The sequence below is a fragment of the Ipomoea nil genome, unplaced genomic scaffold (genome assembly GCF_001879475.1).
Source record: "Ipomoea nil cultivar Tokyo-kokei standard unplaced genomic scaffold, Asagao_1.1 scaffold1952, whole genome shotgun sequence".
Classification (NCBI taxonomy): domain Eukaryota; kingdom Viridiplantae; phylum Streptophyta; class Magnoliopsida; order Solanales; family Convolvulaceae; genus Ipomoea; species Ipomoea nil.
Window position 1 is genome coordinate 1,022,574 of NW_017618380.1, and position 23,820 is coordinate 1,046,393.

At 38.0% G+C, this 23,820-nt stretch overlaps 1 protein-coding gene across 2 annotated transcripts; it reads left to right on the forward strand.

Annotated features, from left to right (window-relative positions):
- The first annotated feature begins 14,570 nt into the window (after positions 1–14,570).
- On the forward strand, positions 14,571–19,414 carry LOC109146910 (probable polygalacturonase At1g80170). Of its 2 annotated transcripts, XM_019294561.1 has the most exons (9): positions 14,571–14,854; positions 16,182–16,310; positions 16,435–16,605; positions 16,698–16,718; positions 16,818–17,025; positions 18,087–18,168; positions 18,249–18,357; positions 18,660–18,776; positions 18,924–19,414. In XM_019294561.1, exons 1-9 carry the CDS (start codon positions 14,627–14,629, stop codon positions 19,200–19,202), a joined length of 1,344 nt encoding a protein of 447 aa, XP_019150106.1. In that variant the 5' UTR covers positions 14,571–14,626; the 3' UTR covers positions 19,203–19,414. The 2 variants fall into 2 exon arrangements, with proteins under 2 accessions (XP_019150106.1, XP_019150108.1); XM_019294563.1 differs by lacking the exon at positions 16,435–16,605.
- Positions 19,415–23,820: the final 4,406 nt, after the last annotated feature.

Genomic DNA, 23,820 nt, shown 5'->3' on the forward strand with positions numbered 1-23,820 from the left:
TTCCTTAAATCACATTTTATTACAAGAAAAAGACATAAATAAGTATATATAACTTACAAAATTTGTTAAAACCTTGTGGTCTAATGGCATTAAGGTTGGATTCTCATATGATAAGTTGTGGGTTTGAGTTTTAGTAGAGGCAGTGTATACTACATTGACTTACAAACTCTTAATATAAATACTTCTGAAATAACTATTAAGCGTTGTGTGCGAAATAACTATTAAGCGTTGTGTGCCTAAAAAAAAAAAAGCTATTTGGCTATTTAAGCTATTTTGTTGTAAAATCTTATGTGGACATTATTCTGGCTTTATATTGATGATATGATTCTTAATTGTTGTGTGCCTTAACAAAAAACTATTTGGCTTTGTGAAACATCTAAATATTATTTAAAAAAAAAAAAGAATTTTGTTGTAAAATCTTATGTGGACATTATTCTGGCTGACTTTTAATACTGTAGGATTCCTAATGTTGTAAGAGTCCTTTCTAATGCTGTAAGAGTTCTAAAGGCTATTATGATAGAGATTATATGTACCATTGTAATGCTGTGATGATGATAATAAGAATTACTTTTCTCTATTATTTATTTTTCTTCTTCCTGCTATTATTATTCTTTATTACTGTTCTTCACGAGCTAAAGGCTTGCAGACAAACCTGCAATTCAATACGTTATCAGCACGCTCAACCCCGGTGAACGGTAAATTTTATGAGTTTTCAATTATATTTATCTCTGCCTAATTGCTTGTACCGCATGATGAGGAAAGCTAATTCAAATTCAATTGAACAATCATAATCTGAATACAATACAATAGGAAAAGCTAACGTAGAGATCCCTATCTATCAGGATAGTCAAAGTAGACTAACTCTCTACCACACAAATAATACCTATAGAATACAATAATAATGTGACAAATGCCAGAGCCGGCCGGCCAATGCCAGAGCTTCGACGATGAGTTGTGCACGCCCAAGGTATTCCGCCGGAGACTGGTTTCCTTGCCGCAACGAATGAAATTGGCCGATGAGGTTTAAGCACCGAGCGCGCGTCGACGAGCCAAGAGCAGCAGTAATGGAGTCCCATACTGCCTTCGAAGTTGTCCGACCAACAGCTAGGTACATCACTTCGTCCGATAGCGAAGAGATGAGGAGCGACAGGATTGATTGATCCTGTTGCATCCAAGCTTGGTGCGCCGGATTGGGACCGGAAGTCGCGGGCGTGACTGCTGTGTCACCGGAGGTTGGAGCCGTGTCAATGGTGGCCGGTGGGCACGGTGTTCCGCCATCAACATAGCCCAAAAGCCCTTGGCCTCGGAGAAAAGGAACCAATTGGGTTCGCCAGAAAAGAAAGTTGCGTGCGTTTAGCTTAATGGAAACGAAGTGGTGGGCACTCGACAGGGTGTTTTGGGTGGCCGGAGCGGAGACGGGAGAAGCAGTTACCGTCCGCTCGGAGGAGTTGGTAGACATGTCGATCGGAGGTGAGAGGCGATCGGAAGTTGTTTGAGGGAAAATAGGAAGAGTGGATCGCTGGCTAACTGATACCAGATGAGGAAAGCTAATTCAAATTCAATTGAACAATCATAATCTGAATACAATACAATAGGAAAAGCTAACGTAGAGATCCCTATCTATCAGGATAGTCAAAGTAGACTAACTCTCTACCACACAAATAATACCTATAGAATACAATAATAATGTGACAAATAATAACTCTACTAATACGCATGATATATATATATATATATATATATATATATATATATATATATATATATATATATATATATATATATATATATATATTTGGAAATTTTTCACATAGAATATATGCTTAATTGTTAGAATATATATATATATGTTTGACTGGAATTATAATCTGTACGAATGAATCAAGTAGATTTGCATATGTTATATTTTTGTGGATTCGTAAATATAATTGCATATGTTATGTATTTTATTAATTTGAATAGATATTGCTAAAAGTCACGCCAACATATGTGAATTATGTATGTAATAATTATGTGAATTGGATTTTAATTTGGATATTCTGTATACTGTGTTTACATATGTATATGTGTGTAATAATTATGATCATTATTGACCATACGGCTTCTGATAATTTTGGGAACAATTATTTTGTGCAAATGACGGAGAAGGCAGTCGCGTGGTGGTCAGGGACGGAACCAGAAATTTGGTTGAGGGGGGGAGGGGGCGAAACAGTACAGACGGATTCAGAAAATTTTTTCAATAAAGGCGAAAAATTAAACAAAAGAGATAATTTAAAAATAAATAAATAAATTACTTAAGAAATATAGTTGTACATATTGTTGGGTATGGACGAAAAAATAAAACACATCAAAACTTTATAAAAATATTCATAACAAAACATGAAATATAATTAATGAATTGTAAAATTATGTTAATGCCAAGATTTGAACCCTTGACCTCACTTTTACCAAATATGTACTCTACCACTTAATCTAACTCACTCCTGTTAATATTTTATATTTGTTTTATACTAATACTAAAACATGTACTATATATACATATATACATACAAAGACTACATATGGGGTGAGGAGGGGGGGGGGGGGGGGGGAGGGGGGGCAGCTGCCCCCCTTTGGCTCCGTCCCTGGTGGTGGTTCCTAAAATAATGGAATTATGGTGATTTTATGGTGTTTAAAAAGAATGATCTTCACACATAGTAATATGAAAATTTTGATCAGCGCAGTTTGAAAGTAAAAATTCATGAAAAATACTTGTTGAATTCCTTTTGGCATTAAATTTTTTCTGGAGAACCTAGACTTGTGGTATTTGATGTCTGTAAAAAGATTTTGTTAAAAATATGCTTTGGTTGTTCCAGAAAAATTTTGTAAAGTTTTGGTAGTGTGCTGCCAGTTATTTTTCTGTCTAGCGCAGTGTTGGGAAAAATTTCGAGAAAAATACTTCTAGACCTTGGATTGGCTTGAAATTTTTTGTGCACAATCTAGACTCGATGTACTTCTTATCTCGTAAATTTTGTGTCAAAATGAGTTACCATTTTTCCCCATAAAATTCTGCAATCCAGGTCAAAATTCTGAAATTTTCTGCCAGTTTTAATTTAGCTTGTATATCTTATTATTTTGTGTTGTTTTAATGCTTTATGAAACTATGTGAAAAATGAGTGCTTGATTGGAAAAGTATTGTTTTTGACTCCTCGAAATAGGAATGAATGAGCTCGGCAGCAAACATGTGCTCGTTATCCTTCAGCACACGGTACTTCTCTCATTTTATTTTCTAGTTTATGAATTACTAGAATATCTCTTGTCATGTCATGCCTTGTGTGTACCAAACATGATACTCTTTATTTAAAATGGATGTGCATGACTCAATTGAGTTTTTGGTGTCCAAGACATAAGAGACAATTATATCACATATTGAATATGCTTCTCTTTATTTGACAAAATTTAGCATATACTCTCTTGATTAGGCTCATATAAGAGAATTTGTTGTCTCTCTTGTGGGCAATTAATTATTTTTTATAGGCCGCTGGAAACATGGTTTTGTTAGGTTGCACCTGTTGTTGCTAAACCTTAACTTGTTCTTGTTATAACAATTACATGATATGAGCCTGAATGTTGTGATATAACTAACACCCTACGTTTTAAGAGAGATTATAGCTTCAATTTTTAGACATAGCATTGCCCAGGAGGCGACAAGTCATAACACTAATTGGAATATAACAGCACTAGGACAATCCCCTATTGAAAATTGACTTGGTATTTATTTAGAAGTCAATTGATTAGGCGCTGGCGGGTCTTCCCCCGATGGCATAGGAGTCGGCGCGACAGTAAGCGCGGTACGTGTAGCCGACTACTCCCCGGAAGCGCGACGGTTTATGTAACACCCCGTGTTACGGCCTTTAATCCCAAATTAATTATTTAATTTATTTCATTAATAATAATTAAAAAGGATTTAATTTGATTAGAAATCCCTTTAATTAATTAATATGGTCCACCACGGATCGTGGACCCTTGCCTAAACTAGAGTCATAAGCCTATTAGAAATAAAGAAAGTCAACATTTTACTAATCAGATCCTAATTAGGAATCCTAGGCCTACATATCTATTAGGAATAAAGAAAGTATACATTTACTATTCAGATTATGGTTAGGATTCTCTTTAATTAATTAATATGGTCCACCATGGACCATGGACCCTTATCCCTAAAACAAGTCCTTAGTCCTATAAGGAATAGAATTAGTAAACCCATACCATTCAGACCCTAATTAGGACTCCTAAATATATATATAAGAACATAGGAGGCACCTAGAAGTCACACCACAATAGATAACACCACACAAGAATTCCCAAGGGACTCCCCACCACCAAGCCTAGGGAGATCAAAACGGATGGAAATCTTAGGGAAGAACCTTAATAGCCAAGGGATGATTAATTAAGGCTAAGAGGTAACCCATGTCTCAACAAAACCTATTTTCTTCGCTATAATCTCTTTTCATGGCCTCCCTCTATATGCTTGTGTCTTGATTAATTCCTCTATGCTATTTGTGAAATATCCTTGATGATTAATAAGATGATTTGTGTGTATTCTCGATAATCTTGATGATCTTGATGATGAAAAGAAGTTCTTGATATTGATGTAATGATGCTTGACAAATCTTGATAGTTCTTGATGTTAAAGATAAATTGTGATTTTGATGAATTGGGAGGGATTAGAGCCCTAGGATGGATTGGGAATTTGTGTTATAATGTTCTTGATATAAATTGGGTGAGAATTCGCATGTTCGGGCGTTGTTTATGTTTAGGAGTCATAATAGGATGAGTTATACGTGATTCTTGCTTTTGATCCATTAATTGACTACGTGGTGTCATTAATTGCGTTTAAAAGTGTCTAAGCATGGTTTCGGGTTCCACAAAGGATCCTGGGATGAATTTGTGATGAATGAGTCAGTGGGGGGTAGGTGGGGGTAGGGGTACCCGCCACCTACCCGCTGCCCGAAGATCACCGCCGGGCAGCGGGCAGGCGTCCACCCGCTGCAGGGCAGTGATCTCCGGCGGGTGATCCCTCACCCACCGGCTACCCGCTGGTCCGTTACCCACCCCGGGTCCCCGGCTTCCCCGTTTGATGTTCCCCATTCCCCGTGGCGTCCCAACGGACCCCGCTTGTTGTGCTTGAGTCTAGTTTGATGTTTCGGGTGCTGTTCGTAGGATAAAAGAGTCTCAGGAATTGCATGCTAGTTGAATTGGTAACCCGTCGACCTAGGTGAAAGTCGTATGAACCCCTTAGGACTATTCTTAGTATGTGAATGATCACACGTAAGCTTAATTATATGTCTCTCCCTTCCCTATGTGCTACTATGTGTTATTATGTGCTATTGTGTGTTACGTGATGCATGAGCCCAACTTGGTTAAGATCAAGTGGGCTATACGGGCAGTTGAATGGGATGAGAACCATCCCAACTGTTAACCAGGCCGGTTAAGATCGGTCAGGTATATAAATATTATATAGGACTGAGGTCCACTATACGGGCAGTTGAATGGGCTGAGAACCATCCCAACTGTTAACCAGGCTGGTAGAGACCGGTCAGGTATATAAAGATTATATATAGGACTGAAGGTCCACATGGGCCTCGGTGATATGACCCACCGACCTGGACGCGCCAGGCGGTGTGTAGGGCCAACAAGCCGAGGAAGGCTGTAGTCTACCGACCTGAGTAATCAGGCAGTGTGTAGGGCTACGGCTGGCTGCGATCCACCGAGTGATGGGACATCGGTATGTAGGGCCGTAGTCTCCGAGGATCTTCGCCCACCGACTGAGTTTAGCTCAGCGGTGTGTCGGGCTTGATCCGCTACGGTCCATCGATTGTGCGCATCAACGGTGTGTAGGGTCGTAAGTCCCCCCTTGTAAAGGGGATCGCGGTCCACCGACTGGGCGCGTCAGCGGTGTGTCGGATCGTGGTCCGACGTTGAGTTCGTCAGCGGTTCTCAAAGGGTTGGTTGTGATCAACTCCCCTCGTACCGCGGTACTGAGGTAGGGTGCTGCGGAGCCGTGTTAATGCTATAAGCATTAACCCTCATGTTCGGGGCATGCGATTGGTCCCGTGGCGCCATCAACGATTACGTGATATGAATGATGATTGAATGATGATGTGTTTGAATTGAAAAGTGATCTGTGATCTTAGATGCGTATTCCTTATGATGTTATCTCTACTTAACTGTTTATCATTGATTAATGTGCTCGTCCCTATTGGCTGAGTCTATTCCCGGTTTTAAAGCTAGAGTCTCCTAAGTATATATCTTCCTGCTTCAAAATGGTTTTCCTATATCTATATCTATATATATACCTATATTGTAATTCAACGCGTTGGAGTGGGTTACCAGCATCTCTCGCTGAATAGATATATTTGGCTTTCAGGCACAGATGAGTAGACCACGGAGCGCGCTAGAGATTCGAAGCGTAGAGTAGCTAGTTCTCCTTTCGGCCTGCGTGCCATGCTTATGTATTGACATTACTTTGTGGATTTTAGTTAGTTAGCCTGTGCACCTGAGTTCTCTAGCTCAGGTGTGGCATAGCACCCCATACTCTTATGTTTGATTCTGGGATTTAATGAGGATTTACCTTTATTATATAAGTTTTAAAAGTTCAAAAATTTCGGGGTGTTACAGTTTAGCTGTTCCCTCAGGTCGCCAACGGATGCGCGGCTGCTGGCGGGCAGCTCTGGCGGGTTGCCTGTTAGCTGGCGGGGCGGCGGCGTTGGGACCGGTTTTGCGATTACTGCGTCTCATACGTGCCATCAATAGAGCTTAGAAACGGGACCTTTAGTTTCGATCCCCACAGACGGCGCCAATGTTGATTTTCGCAGCCTCGATGGCCGCTCGGCAGGCCAACACCACCGAAAAGATGTGCTTACGAGATAATGAAAACAAGAGATAAAGTATTGAAGAAATAGAGGAATAATGTGGTATAGCCTGTCTTTTTCTTTTAGCAGACGCCATCCCAGTTTGGTGAGGAATGCAATGTTCATTTCTCTCATTTGACGAAGACCTAATCCCCCATGCTCTTTCGGTCTAGTGATGGCGCTCCAGTTAATCAGGTGGATGCCATCCCCCCACACGAATTGGCAGATTTTCTTTTCTATTGACTCACAAACTCATTTGGGCAGAAACATGGATTGCATAGAGTAGTACGGTATTGCATTAAGGACGCTTTGGCTAGCGTTGTTCTACCGGCAAAGGTTAGATTGCGCCCTTTCCACCCTTGTAGACGAGCTTCTACTTTTTCGATCAGCGGGGCGAAGAGGCTTTGTGTTACCCTTCCATAGATCGAAGGTACACCAAGATATCTGCCCAGGTTATTCGTGCTAGCTATACCTGCTTCCCGAGTGATCTTCTTGCGCCAGTGCATGGTCAATGTTCTTCGAAAAGTGAATATTTGACTTCTGTAAGCTCACCCTCTGGCCGGACATGATTTCAAAGTTCTCTAAGCATTCCTTGATCACTTTCATTTGATCGAGCGTAGCTTCTGCAATTAACACCATATCGTCAGCAAAAAGAATGTGTGAGAGTTGAGGGCCATACCTTGAGAGTTTCACTCCTTTCCATCTTCTGGTTGTGACGAGATTCTTGATCATACGGCTTAGTCTTTCGATGCAAAGGACAAAGAGGTATGGGGATATGGGGTCCCCTTGTCTTAAGCCTCTCGTGGGAGCCATCCATTCAAGCTGTTCGCCTTTCCATAGAATAGCCAGCTTCGAAGTGCATACACACTCCATGATAATGTTTACCCAGTGTTGATTTAAGCCTAGCTCCGTTAGGGTTTCCCGTAAGAAGGACCACGAGATTTTGTCATAAGCCTTCTCGAGATCAATTTTTAACACCATAGTTTTTAGGCCTCCCCTTTTCGTTCTCATAGAATGAAGTAGCTCCTGGTAAACCACAATATTATCAATAATTTGTCTTTGAGAAACAAAGCTGCTTTGCTCTTCCCCAATCACTTTACCCATGATTTCCTTCAACCGGTTGGTGATGACTTTTGTAATAACCTTATACTTCACGTTACAAAGGCTAATTGGCCTAAATTGGGTGATTAGCTCTGGATGTGCGACTTTAGGGATTAATGCAATCAAGGTTTCGTTCCAGTGTTCATACATCCTAGCTGTCTGGAAAAACTCTTTAATCTTCCCTGTGAGCTCTCCCCAGATTTCACTCCACGTTTTTTGGTAGAAACCCGCATGAAACCCATCCGGGCCTGGAGCCTTGTAGGGGGCCATTTCGAAGAGGGCGACCTTAATCTCTTCCATGTCAACCGACCTCCATAGAGAGGAAATTTCATTATCACTGATCCTGATATCATTATAGTACGCACCTTCCATCACTTTCAATAGGCTCCTCCGTAAAGAATTTATGAAAGTGATTTTGTATTAAATTCTTGATCTCGGCTTCTTCCGAGGTCCATTCCCCGTCGTTATTCCTGAGACCAGCCACCGTGGTCTTGGTCTTCCTCACTTTAGTTATTGCATAGTAATATTTCGTGTTCCTGTCTCCTGACACGATCTATTCCTCACGCGACCTTTGATGCCAGGCTATCTCTTCCATGTATAAGATGTCCTCAAGCTCTTCGCACAGTTTCCTTTCTAGTGTAATGAGGCCACCTCTTTTTCCATAGTCTTTTGCACGTTGGATCCCATCTAACCTAGCAATCGTTCGTTTCCTTCTCTTCTCTAGATCACCAATCGCATTCTTGCTCCAGTTTCTCAAATCGTTCTGCATGTCTGCCATCTTCACGTCGAAGCTTCTCCCTAGCACATTATTCCAGCTTTCCTTAATAACGCTTGTGAAGTCTGCATGCATGGTCCAAACTGCTTGGAACTGAAACCTACGCCTAAATCTTTCGTGTACCATGTCCTCAAGGGTTAGCATGATGGGATTGTGGTCGGAGTTAAAACATGGAAGGTGGGTGACTCTCGCAGCAGGGAACAAGTCTATCCAATCTTCCGTACAAAGGCACCTGTCAAGACGTGCAGCCTTCACGGTATTCACGCTATTCCCCCGTCTCCAGGTGAACGTGGATCCCGTGAAGCCTAGGTCTATGAGGTTCTCATAGGCGATCCATTCAACAAATTCTTTGCTTCTCCGGATATGAAAGTTGTTCGGGTTTAATGTTTCCTCGCTGCTCGTGATAACATTAAAGTCGCCTAGAGCTACCCATGCGTCTTTCATGTCACACTTTAATTTGCCAAGCTCATTCCAAAGTCTTCGGCGTAGCATGGGTGTGGGGCTACCATACACGACCGCTATGTACCAAATTTTACCTTCTTTGTCAGTCACTTCCATAGTAATGAATTGAGGGTTAGTTCGGTTGATCTTAACATTGAAGGAATCGTTCCACAGGACCCAAATTCCCGTCGCTTAGACCCACTGCTTCAACCCTCAGTCATTGGTCAAAACCTAACTTTATGCACGTCTCGTCAGCACCAACACCTGAAATCTTAGGCTCAAGAACACAAAAACACGTAGGCTTATGTTGCCTTATAATGGTCATTGCAGCCCTAAGGAACTTCTTAGAAGCTGCACCTTGGCAATTCCATGTAATGATCTTCATTAGAAACACCACAAAGAAAAGCAACGCACAACAGCAAGGCAAGGGCGAGAGGGACCCTAGATAGCAGCCCCGTCTGGGGTTCCATCACGACTGTCATCACCAGCACAATCGTGCCACGGATCATCATCCATCTAAAACTCATTAAGGTCAGGCGGATCCTCATGATGCTCCTGGGAAGACTCCTCCAGAATGCTTTGCATGGGAGGAGTTTCAACATTATTATTAAGGATAGAGCTGACCGACGATTTGTCCTTCAAACTTCCCCGGGCTACTGTGTGAGTTTCCTCAGCCGCCGCCTGGTTCTTTCTCGTTCCTTGGCGAGATGAACTCGTATCTGCCTTCCCGGTTGAGGGCTGTAACTGGTTTATAGGTTGCTTGCTTCCAGAGGTACTTGATTTAGACATGTCATTCACAATTTGTTTCTCATTGATTTGCACATTAGGTCTCCTATTCTTTTCTTTTTTGCTTGTTACCCTTATTTCCTTTCTCTTGCACTTGTTTACCTCTGGACACCTCATTACTATCCTCAGCATGATCCTCGACAACATCCCCCGAAACCTCATCCGCCAGCACAGCAAATTTGGAAGCTAATCCTATCCCTTGATTCTCTACAGCCTTTTCTTTCATATCCGCTTGTTTTCCTTTTTCAACGTTGATAGTACCGTTATGGCTTTGGTTACCATGCATGTCTCTGCCATCCTTAGGGTTGTTTCCCCCTTTTTGCGTAGTATATTGCCGGTATTGGCGCTTAGGTGCCAACATCCATGCGCCATATCTTTCCACGATCTCCGGTCGTATCGCTAAATTTATGCCACTTTCCTTGTTTGTTCCTCCCTGAGCTCCGTCGTCCTGCATGTCGCCAGTGATCCCCTCCTCCGAGTTACTCAGGCCACATTTGTCCGCCTGGTGTCTATAAACTCCACACTGGAAGCATATCTGGTGAATTCCCTCGTACTCGATCTTTCGGACCTTTAGGCGAGCCGTGAATTTGGATAGAAGCGGTTTTGTGATATACACTTCCACACACATTCGTGCAAATTTTCCTTTCGATGCAATACTTATAGCGTGGTCAATGTACTTGGGTTCCCCTATTCTCCTGCCAAGCTTCATCAGGTACGGTTGATCATAATACTCAACCGGCAGATCATGGAACCTCACCTAAACAAGAACTCGTTCAGTTTTCTCAGCCTTAGGATCAAAATTTGGTTTCCAATCCTGGACGATTAGGTAATGTTCCATCACCGTCCAAGGGCCACTGTACTTAGCGAACTCATAATCATCCTTCGACCAGAAACGGACAATGAAATAGACATCATCCAAGGAAACAACATCCATCTTTGATTTTGGCCTCCATATTGCGTTCATTCTCCGTACTAGGTATGTGTAGCCCACCTTTCTTCCAAGAACTTTTACAATAAGAGCCTGTTTCCATAGCTTTCTCATACGGATCTTGTCTTCCCTTGTTAGTGGCATGACAGGGCATTCCGGGTCCTCATCTGGATCAACCTCATCATTATCTGAAACCAGATCCTCCATTTCCTTATCGTCTATTGTGTATCCATTTGTTCCTATAACCGTGTCCTTGTAGGACGCCACCTTTGGCTGTTCCACCTCTGGTGCACGCTGCGGGTTCGCCTTCTCCACTGGTGGGTTGGCCGGCTGCTCTCGTTGCATTTCCATTTGGACCTCAACACCCTCCATGGCCACGCTATCAACCACGACTGGGATCTCTTCTCCACACGTTTTAGATTTCTTTGTGCTACGTTCGAGGAGGTCTTGGTCCTCCTCCGTCCGCACCGCCGCAGCAGTGCTTCTTCGCTAGTTTTCCTCCGGAGAGTTTCTAGAGAGCATTTTCGTTTTTTTGAAAGTATTTTTCTCTGTTCTTTATTCTTCTTCTTCCTGCTATTATAATTTTTTATTACTGTTCTTCACGAGCTAAAGGCCTGCAAACAAACCTGCAATTCAACAAATTTTATATTTTCAAAGAGTCTTTATGGCTCAATTTAATGAGGGTCTTTTTCAGCTCCTCAATGCTGCCCATTCGCTCGGATGAGCAGCGAGCGGTAATGCATCTTGGAGTCTTGAGGCAAGCCTTAATGCTCCATTCCAACTAGGAGTTTGCAAAATTCGGTGAAAGTTCGGTTAACCAACTGAATCGAAGAATTTTGGTTAATTGTTCTTTAACCAAAAAATTTTGGTTCGGTTAATGGTTTAAATGATTTGTAAAATTTTGGTTAAAGGTTAACTCGGTTCGAAACTATCGGTTAACCAAAATTTTAAATATAGATATAAATAATTAAATATATATGTCTGTTTGGACTTTGTAATTTGTGCTTTTATGTTTGTAGGTGTTGTTATGGTATTGTGTTTATATATTTTCTTATTGATTTATTATTATAGGTATTATTTTAATTGAATATATTATTTTAAGTGTTATTTTAAAGATTTACAACTTTAGCATAAAAAATTTCGATTAACTGACCGATTAATCGAAAAAAACTTCGGTTCGGTTAATTCGGTAATATAAAGTTCGGTTCGGTTAACGGTTAAACCTTTATGTGTATTCTTATAGATCATTTTATATATTAACCGTTAATTTAAATATCTAATTTTATCAAATACTTTTTTTTATAAACGGTTGATATAATTTGTTGGTCAAATATTTTTTATCGGCTAGGCAAACCTAACTGAAAAAGTAGCTGAAAGCTGAAAAGCTATAAATTAAAACTTGAAAACTAAAGAGCTGTTAACTAGCTGATTATGCTTAAAAGTATTTGGTAAAATTAGTTTTTTTTTTTTTTTTTTTAAGCTAATAAATGTAAAAAGACTAAAAAGGACATTTTCATAAAATTTGAATAATGTGATTATTATATTATTTTTATATTATTAAATATATGAGATATATTTAATTTATAATTTTTTTTTTGTTTTTATAATATATATGAGATATATATTAAATTAAAATAAAAGAATTTTTTTTAATTGATAATAGTAAAAAATGTTATTTATTTATGAAGGGACGATTGGAGTTAGAACTTTAAAGAATTGCGGAAAAGAATGAACAGAAATATCGGAGAAAATAAAATATCCGCACCTAAATAAGCTCTGTTTAGAATCATCATACTTTTGTGCAGACGTGCAACAATGCTTTTCACTAACAGGGTGTTTGGTTGAAGGGAATTTAAATTCCCTTCCTACTTAATTCCCATCTAATTCTAAATGCCAGAAAATTTCCTTGTTTGGTTGGAAGGAATTGCAATTCCCCCATTTAATGGAATTAAAATCTCATATCCCCTGGATTTTAATTCCTGGAAAAAAAAAGATAGTGATGAGACAAAATTACCCCTCTTTTTTTTTTAACCTAAAATTAATGTTGGACAACAACCATGGACATTTTGGACTTTTTACTACTTATTCTCTTTCAATTCCCATAGATACCAAACATTAAAATTGGAATTCTCAGTAATTCTATTCATGTAAACCAAACACTGAAATTTAAATTCCCACTTTATCCCCAGTAATTCATCTCCTATAACAGGACGTTTGGTTGAAGGGATTTTAAATTTCCTTCCCACTTAATTCCCACCTAATTCCAAAGGCCACAAAATTCTCTTGTTTGGTTGAAAGGAATTGCAATTCCATGGAATTGCAATTCCCCCATTTTCATGGAATTAAAATCCCATGTCCCCCCGGTATTTTAATTCCTGGAATTTTAGGAAGAAAAAAAGATAGTGATGAGTCAAAATTATCCCTCCCTTTTTTAACTTAAAATTAAGGGAAAATAGCACTTTTTTCCCCTAAGTTATATACTTATAGCCATTTTTCCCCCTCAATTATTTAGGTAAGCACATTAGCCCCCTCAATTATTCTAAAAGTGGTGTTTTTTTCCCCTGATATATTAAATTGACATTTCTACCCTTAAAGTAAACATTTTATTTATTTTACTTCTCCAACAAATTATCGCGTATACGTAGGGATGACCACGGTTCAGATCAAACTGAACCGGACATTATAGCAACTGAATTAAAAGTTTCCGGTTATGATTCAGATCTAGAACCTAATATTTGGATTTCAATTTATTAAAATTATGAATAAAAAGAATTGGATCTTGAACCGTGAATCGGCGGTTCTGGATCCGGTTCGCAATTTTGAACCGTCTTTATTTTAAAATTTTATTTTTTATTTTAAATAGTCTAAATTCAACAATAAATATATTTTATTTTTTCAGTTCGGTACATGAATCGTCCGTTCCGGTTCGCGATTTTAATAAATTCTAAATATCGAGTTTTGATTCTAAATTGTAATTGAAATATTTCGGTTTGGTTGCTATAGTGTTTGTTTGGTTTTAACCAAATTATTGTCATAATTTGTTGGAGAAGGAAAATAAATGAAATATTTATTTTAAAGGTAAATATGTCCATTTAACATTTCAAGGGGGAAAACAGCCACTTGAATAATTCAGGGGGAGAAAGTGCTATAAGTATATAACTTAGGGGGAAGAAGTGTCATTTTCTCTAAAATTAATGCTAAACCACAACAATGGACATTTTGGACTTTATACTTTATACTATTCCTGTCAACCAAACATTGGAATTTAAATTCCCACTTTATTCCCTGTAATTCATCTCTCATGGAATTGCAAATCCTTTCCCACGTAATTCCCCCTCTCCAACCAAACACCTTGTAAAATTACAATTCTTTTCCTACTTAATTCTCCTTCCAACCAAACGTCTTATTACCGGATAAAATTTTAGAAGAAAAGAAAAGAAACATTTAACAACTCTGCGAATAAAGTTGAGAGAATGATGTGACACTATCAAACAGATTCCCCAAGGTGGAAACTTTTCGAACCTCGCGCTACTAAATAATTTTCGTTGTTGTTATACTTGAGCGCTGCAAACACGTCTGTCCAAGCTACCTATTGTATGAAGGAGAAGCAATCTTGACAATGACATCAGTTCAAAGTATATATTCTGTCCTCACTTCTCTCCAGCTCTATCTATACATATATATACTAATACTGCCTTGAAGAAGATGAGGCTCTTCGAATATTCTTCTTTTTCTTCAAAACCCATCTTCTCTGTTGTTAATTTGTTTGTGTATGGTGCATATCTCTTGGCGACGATTGAGAATGTAAATGGGTTCGAAGGTTTGATACAGCTCCCAACATCTGGGTCCTTTTCTATCAACAAATCTGGACCTCTCATTGTAAATGTTACTGATTTTGGAGCTGTAGGGGATGGCATTACTGACGACACTAATGTAAGTCCTAAACTTCCTTCTTTTTTAAGGTTAATTAATTGCATTTCAGCAGTTGTATAGTTAAAAGATGACAATAATTCTTCAAAGGCAGCATCTTTTTGCTTTGGTAACTCTTAGGTTGCTTGATTAGCATTTTCCAGAATAGTATTGTAGAGTGTTTGTGTGGAGATGTGCTCCAGATTCTTGAGCAATTTTTGGATGGTGGCGAGCCAAGTCCAACATCCTCCATCCTCCATTGAATATATATATATATATATATATATATATATATATATATATATATATATATGTGGCTTTGGCTGTTATGCACATATAAGAAAATAAAGTTGAAGTTGTGTTTTCGCTACTAGTTATAGTGGTAAGCGCTTGATATGAGAATGCCAACCTCATTGTCAGTGAAGGGTAGAGTACAAATAAATTTCCCTGAGAAAATCTTATCAGGTCATCCAGATAGATTGGATGTGTTGGAATAAAAAGGGAACTACTTATGGAACTGCTACTAAAGGGTTCTTACTTCTTAACAAAAAATAATTGAGGTTCAGAGTTTTACAAGTGCAATGGCATTTATAATTCTTTTACGGTCCATTTATTTGGTTCACCGGAATTTAAATTATTTACCTCAACAATTTTTTGAAGCTGATGAAAAATTCACATGTTTGGTTGGTAAAGAGGAATTTTCCCTAGGAATTTCAATTCCTAGAATATGAAGAATTTAAATTCTTCTGGATACCTTAGGTTTTTAAAATTCCCTATGAAATCCTTGTATTTTCTTGCCAGTCAAACAATGGAATAAGAATTCCTCCTTTATTCCTTTTCTGTGGAATGTAAATTCCAATCCTTGTATATTCCTTAGTATACATATTGTTTGCTGTGTTCATAGTTAAAACAGTATGGCCACTGAAGTTGTTAAAAGTTTCATGATCGATTGATATCTCGTCCTTAAATCAGATTAAACTTAGAAGTGTTTAGTTTTGTTCTCAGAGATTGGATGTCTTGGGTTACACTCATATATTCATACAACCACAACTTTTATCAAATACATAAAATGTTCCCCGAGTCTGGATGGCCAATGTCGACTGACAAAAGAAACTGTGGTTTGTGCAAAGCCTCAAATTACATTCTCTGGCAATGGTTTTATTGGGTTGGACACATATTTACTTTTTATTTATCTGATGTTTCATAAGCAAACAGGAGTTATAAAAAGTTGATAAACAATCTAAAATGAACTTGTGTCACGAGAAACCTTAGAAGTTATTTATTGGAATACCATGTGAGTTGAGTGCAGCTATACTTGTTGCTTCAGCTAAAGAGCTTTTCATGTTATCAGGCTTTTCAGGATGCCTGGGAAATAGCCTGTTCTTCACGGTCTCGAGCAAATATTGTTGTTCCTGATGGACAGTTCATTGTTGGACCAATTAATTTTACTGGACCTTGCACATCAAAGGTGACTCTGAGGGTGAGTGGTGATGTAGATAGTTCATCATCTTTTGAAGATTCATTATGCAGTTAAATTTTGGTGTATCTAACAGCATATTTAGCAAAATCATACATTATTCACGTTTTACCTTGTGATAACATAGGTCTTGGGATGTATTGTTGCACCAGAAGATCCTAAGGTCTGGGATGGTTTTGATAAAAATAAATGGCTCTATTTCGTCAAAGTGAAACACTTGAGTGTAGAAGGGGGAGGAACAATAAATGGGATGGGTCATAGATGGTGGGCTGAGTCTTGCAAGATCAACAAAACAAATGTAATTCTCATCTCTCGTTCAGCATTTCAACATGCCATCCATCCTCAACAAAGTTAATGTCTTCAAACTAATTTCATCTTTTCTTTTGGCAGCCTTGTCAACATGCTCCAAAGGTCAGTCTGTGCTGCTTCCCTGTTTTGGTTTTGAATGAAGGAAAGAGTGTTATTTTTAACAGTGTCTCTAGCCTTACTTTGTTAAATTGAACAGTGCAGGCAATGACCTTCCACAGATGTAATTACTTGAGAGTCAATGGCATCGTGATGCTAAATAGTCAACAAATGCACTTAGCGTTTACCAGTTGTGTCAAGGTCACAGTTTCCCGTCTTAAGATCTTAGCACCTTCCGGTAGCCCTAACACTGATGGAATTCATATCAGTGCATCTACACATGTTACTGTCAAGGAGTGCACTATTGGCACAGGTTTGTTGGACATAAGAAGTTAGAACATGTGTGTGTACATGGAAAACTCAATTTGTGAACAGCATGAGCTCCACCAAATTAAGCATGTTACTAAGAAATTAACCTAGTGTTTACAACAGTTTTTATCTTGCATTCATGCACTTTTTTCTTCTTTTTAAGTGACGAGAGAAACCCGCAGCCGCTACTTGAGAATGTACACTGGGTAAACCCCGCCTTGTGACCCTAGCCAATAAAGGACCACAAGGAGGTAAACCAGCCTAGGTTGCCTATAGCTGACTGACTCAAACCAAGAAAGCCAATAGGCCGCTCCCGCTGGGAGTCGAACTTGTAACCTTGTGGTAACCAAGCCAACAACTCCTGCTTCTGGAATGACGTGATAGTGCTCTTGCCTGGTATTGCTGAAGTTGTTGCTGGTTGTGCTTTAGCTAATGCGAACTATAATTAATCATAAAAGTCTAAGGATGAGTATGAAATTCATTTTTGGTATCTAGATGTTCATTTTCTTTGACATTGTTTTAAATACATTATGCCAGACAGTTTGCAGAGTTAATATTCTTTTACATTAGTTGGCTAATGAAGAACTGAACAGAGCTGACAGGCTTCATGCCTGAACCCAAAGCCTCTCTCGAGCTATAACAGAGGCTTTAATTCCTGATTCTATATTTTACTGTGAACCTAAATGGGGGTTTTCACCATTGGTTCTGCTAATGGAGGCTTTTGTGCTGACTCAAAAACCACCATTAATGTGTCAAGATTCTCCAAAAATCGGTGGTTCTACTGCAAGAACCAATGTTTGGAGGGGGGTAAAAAAAGAATGTGTGTTTGGGGTACACACTGCCTGCCCTGTGGGCGGGTGCATTGCACGTGCTCATTGGGTGGGTGGAGTGGATCGGCCCCACAAAAATCCATGTACCATTGTGAAGCTGAGAGTATAGAGATAAATGAGTATTCTGTTGTTGATGGCGCTTGAGCTATTTCTATACTCTGAACTTTGTATTCACATTCAAAATTTGCGTGAGGTAGTTTCCTTTCTGTAATGAAGATTTGATAAACTGAATCAGGAGATGACTGCATATCCATAGTTGGAAACTCCTCACGGATTCGTATCACAAACATTACTTGTGGTCCAGGCCATGGTATAAGGTATCATATTTTTGACTCATTGTCTCTCATCCAATGCATGTCTATGCAAACCTTAAGGTAACAGTGCACATATATGGCAGTATTGGAAGCTTGGGAAAATCAAATTCATGGGCTAATGTGCATGATGTTAGTGTGAGAGGAGCATTTCTTTCGAATACAGAGAACGGGGCGAGGATTAAAACATGGCAGGTAATTTCTAGTTGAGTAAATTGTCATTTTTGACATTTTTCTGCTCCTGCAAGATGCTAACTTTGAGTCGAGTAAATTTCATGTATTTTTTGTCCCTCGTGACACATTTGATCCTCAACTCGCAAAATCATTTCACAATTAGCCCTAAACCATTCCGCATCTAGCCTGAATTCAGAATGAAGTTGAGGACCACATTTGTCACGAGGGACCAAAACCGAAACTTATTATTCTGATCGAGTTTGCTAATATGGGGAAATTACCTTCATTTCTCTTAATTTGTTTTGTTTTTATATTTTTATCAGGGAGGTAGCGGGTTTGTGAGGAAGATTATTTATGAGAACCTAATGATGGAGAATGTCTCAAATCCAATTATAATAGATCAGTATTACTGCGACTCAACGAAGCCATGTTCAAACCAGGTATTCACTTTTACATAGAATCGTTCTGTCTTAGACCCAAACACCAAGTGCAAATTCACAAATCTCTCAGTATAATGGCCTGCATGCATAACGTTAAATTCCAAGAACATAGAAGGGTTAACGAATGGTGTAAACATTTATTTGCAGACTTCAGCTGTTGGTATCAGTAGAGTGTCTTTTGCAAGAATTAAAGGAACTTCAGCTACCAAAGAGGCAATACGATTTGCCTGCAGCGATAGCTCCCCGTGTAGGAACTTATATTTGCAGGATATTGAACTCGTTTCACCCTCTGGTGGAAGTACATCATCTTTCTGTTGGGAGGCCTATGGCTCCACCACAGGGGACGTCTACCCTCCTCCCTGTTTTCCTTCTGCTAAAACTATAACTCAACCTGTGATCCAGCACAGCAACTTTACTTCCATGTGACAACCTTTGTGGTTTCTGTTATAATACATGGATTGATTGTCTGAGACATTATTATGGTAACAGGGATGAGAAAACCGATAACAAGTCCAAGTAGAGATGCCATTTTAATTCATTGATCAGCTTCTTGATTTTGTGTTATGGTATAGGTAACATTCTGTGAGTTGTCTTTTTAAGTATAATAATAATATATTTTCACATGGTTGGATTTGAAAGGATGGTCATGTCCAGTGGATGTGCTGTGCCCATACCTAATGTTAGGTATACATTTGCATGACTCCATGCTGCTATTCAATACTTCCCACACTTGGCAAGCTTATCTAGTTGGCAATAATAAAAGAACAATAAGTATTGTCAAAGATTAGTTGTTATACATGTGGGGTGTTGATGAGATGGCACGGGTCTCTTCCTGCTTAACCAGAGGTTTTGGGTATAAACAACATTTGTCTTGGTGTGTGTGGGGTCCTTGGCATATCCGGCACGAACAAGATTAGTCTTGATGTGTGAGGTCTTATTGTAATCTGGTTGGAAAAAAAGAAAGATTAGCTTTTATTGTGGATAACAATTCGATTCTAAACTTATTAGGGTATGATAATAGTACACAAGATATGTTTGGTATTGGCATTAGGTGTTGAAATCTCGGTTTTTTTTTTTTTTTTTTTTTTTTTAAACGGTAGTGTAAATTATGCCCACTTCACTTAAACTCTCTAAAGCTATCACATCTATTAATGGTCACAACTCATTTTTCTTACTATTCTCATGTTCTCTATTTTTTTTTTTTTTTTTTTTTTTTACAAATATTACGTAATTCCTATCACAACATATAATATAATAACCGCTCCGCCACTAGTTTTTAACAAGAGTTAATTCTATTAGAGGTTCTTTGTCTTTGGTGCTAATTTCAAATTTAGTCTAAGATTATCATTTTTGTCATTTAACATCCCGAATTATTATTTTTTGCACACTTTTAGTCATTCTCATGACTTTTCCTATTTTTAGTAAGGGTATTTTTGTCTTTTCAAAATTTTCTTTTGTTATTTTTTCGATTTCAAATGGTTTAATGGGTTTAGGACTTTAGGTCATCCCTGATTTTTAGTAACCATATTTTTCAAACTGTTTTTTAGTAAAGTTCTAAACCAATTAAACCGGTTGAAACAAGAAAAATAACAAAAGAAAAAATATGAAGAAACAAAAGTGTTCTTACTAAAAATTAAAAAAGTCATGAGAAGGACTAAAAGTATCCAAAAAAATAGTCTGGGATGTTAAATGACAAAAATAATAATCTGGGACTAAATTTAAAATTGTCACCAAAGATAAAGGACCTCTGGTGGAATTAACTCTTTTTAACAACAATCATATCACAAGTTGCAATTCAAAAATCAACTAAATGATTTGCCTAACACACCAATTGCTTGGTTAGTTGAGACTATGTTGCTATCAAATATCCCTATCATAATCTAAACTAATTAGAGCTCAAAGTGCCTACAATGACAGGTATTTAATTATTAGACTAACATTATTCTCTACAAATTTGATATTTTCAATATGACTTGGTATTGCCATGCCATTCTTTCAAAAAAAAAAAAAAAACTATGTGTAATTGCAAGTCTTTTAATATGATAAAAGGCCAATAACGTAACTTTGTGATCTAGTGGCACAAGTCACATATAGAAAGTCATGGGTTCGATTCTTAGGTAGTACTCAAAAAAAAAAATCTGATAAAGGGTGACTTTGGCAGCCAAATTTACGGTCTTTCGAAGGAGTCCTACAAAATGCGGAAGGTTGGACAATCCTACACACAGACACCTCATTCGTTTCAGAACAGAAGCTAGCAGGCTGTGGAGGCATCATGCGAAACCAGTATGGAGACTGGATGAAAGGCTTCAGCTGCACGACAAGAGCAAGCAATGCGACCGAAGGTGAATTATGGGCAGTATACCTTGGCCTGAAATGGGCTTGGAAACTTGGTCAGAAGAAGATTAGAGTCTTCACGGATTCACAACAAATGGTACTATGGCTCACGGGCGAGACTGAACCCCTAGGAAATTGTGGGGATTTGGTCAGATGGTGCAAAGAATCAGTGTGACTGGATTGAACTCAACAAGCCGCCTGAGTGCATTACAGATCTCTTGAAAACGGACCGGGTGCGTTTTGTAACCTTAGATACCCGGGACTAGCCTCGCTGAGTCTCCCCCACCCCATTACCCCCCAAAAAAAAAAAAAATTTACGGTCTTTTGTATTATTATTAAAAGTGAGTGAATTTGTAGTGACCTAGAAAAAAATAATGAGTAAATTATAAAAATAATGATATAACAGTATAATTAACTTTTGAAAGTAATAAACTTTTTCTGAATAAATATAACCATTTGATGTTCCCAACGACAAACATGGCGAAGACAAAGGAAGAAGCTTTCGGTGGAATACCATAGCTTATGCCGCAAGGTTTTTTAAGTGACGGTCTAAGCCTCTAAGCCACATTATATTATTCGTGTGGATATATTGCCTATTTTTTACGTCTATTTTTGGTCTTACTTAAATACACATAAAAAGAATACAGAGAAAAGAAATAAAATTAAACTACATGAATTTAGGCTAAACAATTCCTATTGCATCCATTATTACCAATAGAGAACGGATTCCTTCAGGGGTTCATTAAAGACATACAACCCAAGTTGGGAGTTCATCCAATTTGTACCGTACACTTATTTTTATTATTTTTTTTGTTAGACCATTAAGTGTCTTGAACAGACCTTAACTGTAGGAGACACTTTAAGACTCAGACTAATTCTCATTTGTATCCGTTCAGTCGAATTAAGGAATGACCAAATTGGTTTTTCAATATGAGAGGGATCTGCACACCTATTTGCTTCCATGTAAATGTACGTGTTTAGTTTAATAGAGCAATCTCAATTTCAGTTTAATAGATCATGAATAGCAACTGCCAGGTGATTATAACGAAATAAAAATTCTTTTGATATATTAATTCATTTCAGAGTTGGATTATTATCGCATCTTATCTACTTTTGTCATTTTTTTTTTTTAATTTATAATGTTTAAAATGTATATTTTATTAATCAATTTGGTTGATGTGAGTGACTGTGTACTCTTATCTCTTAAGAAAAATTATCTCTTAAGAAATGTGGGAAATTCAAAACTCTACAGAGATAGAGAGAGAGAGTGAAAAATGATTAACATTTTCCTTTCCGCTTCAAAATTTTATTTGTGCAGACCTAATTTTGAGGATTCCATGGCTCAAAAGTGTTGACTTTTCGTTGAGATGGACTCAATTAGCCTACCCCACGTGTTGGCGTGTCCATGCAAAATATAATATACAAAAATCTGATCACATACACATTGCCATCCAGCTTCCAGTCAATCATACTAACCCAAAACAAAATTATTAATAATTACAACGCGTCACGGCTTCAACCTTCGTCACTATAAATTCAGATAGAGGCTTCACTTCAATTTCAACACATACAACAAAAAAAAAAAAAAAAAAAAAAAGAAGCTAAGCTAAGCGGTTATGGAGAAGAAGTCCGTGAGATCTGATCATCAATACAATCGCAGTCGCAGCAGCCAGAAGGCCGGCGGCATCGAAGAGGATAGAAGCGAGAGTTCAGTTATGGATCTGAGGAAAAGCACCGCCGTGGCCTCAAAGAAGGCTGCGGTTGCGCCGCCACCGGCAAAGAAGCTGGAACGAAAGCCGACGACGGAAGATATAAACCAAAGTGCGGAAGCATTCATCCAAAAGTTTAAGCATCAGCTGCTCCTTCAGAGGCTCGAGTCCATTGAGAACTACGAACAAATGCTTATGAGAGGAACATGATATATACGCTCATACATACTTATATACAAGTATTTCCTATGGTGTTTCTTGAATTGGCATCGCTCAGTAATATATGAGCTAGTATTATGAATTTGTGATAATCATACTTATTATATTTAAATATACTTATATTCCTTATTATGAACACCGATGCAATGAATATCATATAAAAATCCTATGAATATGCGTGTGAGAGAACTTCTTTATTTTATTTTAAGATTATTACGTTCAATTATGTGTTCTTAATATTGAATAGTTTATTTTGTAATAAAAGCAATTATCATTTATTATTATTACTAGTATTTCCTTATGCGCAATGCACAAAAAATAGGTGTCCAATATTAGTACTTTATATTAAAATTTTAAATTTATTTAGATTTTAGATATTTAAATTATTATAAATAATAATAATAATAATAATAATAATAATAATAATAATAATAATGTAAAACATTTTTATAAATTTGATATTTATATTTTAGAAAATAACTAACATAAAACTCCAATATATAATGTGGATGAGAACTGTATGAATTGTATTGAATGAACTTAATTACAACTGTACATACACGGGAATATATATACAAGATGAATCATAGGAAGACTAGAATAGGGAGTCATACTATGACTCAAATACAAGAGTTCTAATACTAGTCTTAATACTCCCCCTCAAGCGCATGGTAGACTTGTAACACTTGTAACTTGTAACTTGTCTCTGAGAAAAGAAAATCTAGGACCAGGCAAGGCTTTGGTGAATATATATCTGCAAGTTGATCTTTTATTGAGATGAA

Bases quoted from the DNA above. Each gene is read 5' to 3' on its own strand.
- LOC109146910 (XM_019294561.1), top strand. From the start codon at position 14,627: ATGAGGCTCTTCGAATATTCTTCTTTTTCTTCAAAACCCATCTTCTCT. The intron at 17,026-18,086 runs GTTTGTTGGACA...AAACTGAATCAG, and splicing joins GGAGTGCACTATTGGCACAG to GAGATGACTGCATATCCATA. The intron at 18,169-18,248 runs GTATCATATTTT...CATATATGGCAG, and splicing joins GGTCCAGGCCATGGTATAAG to TATTGGAAGCTTGGGAAAAT.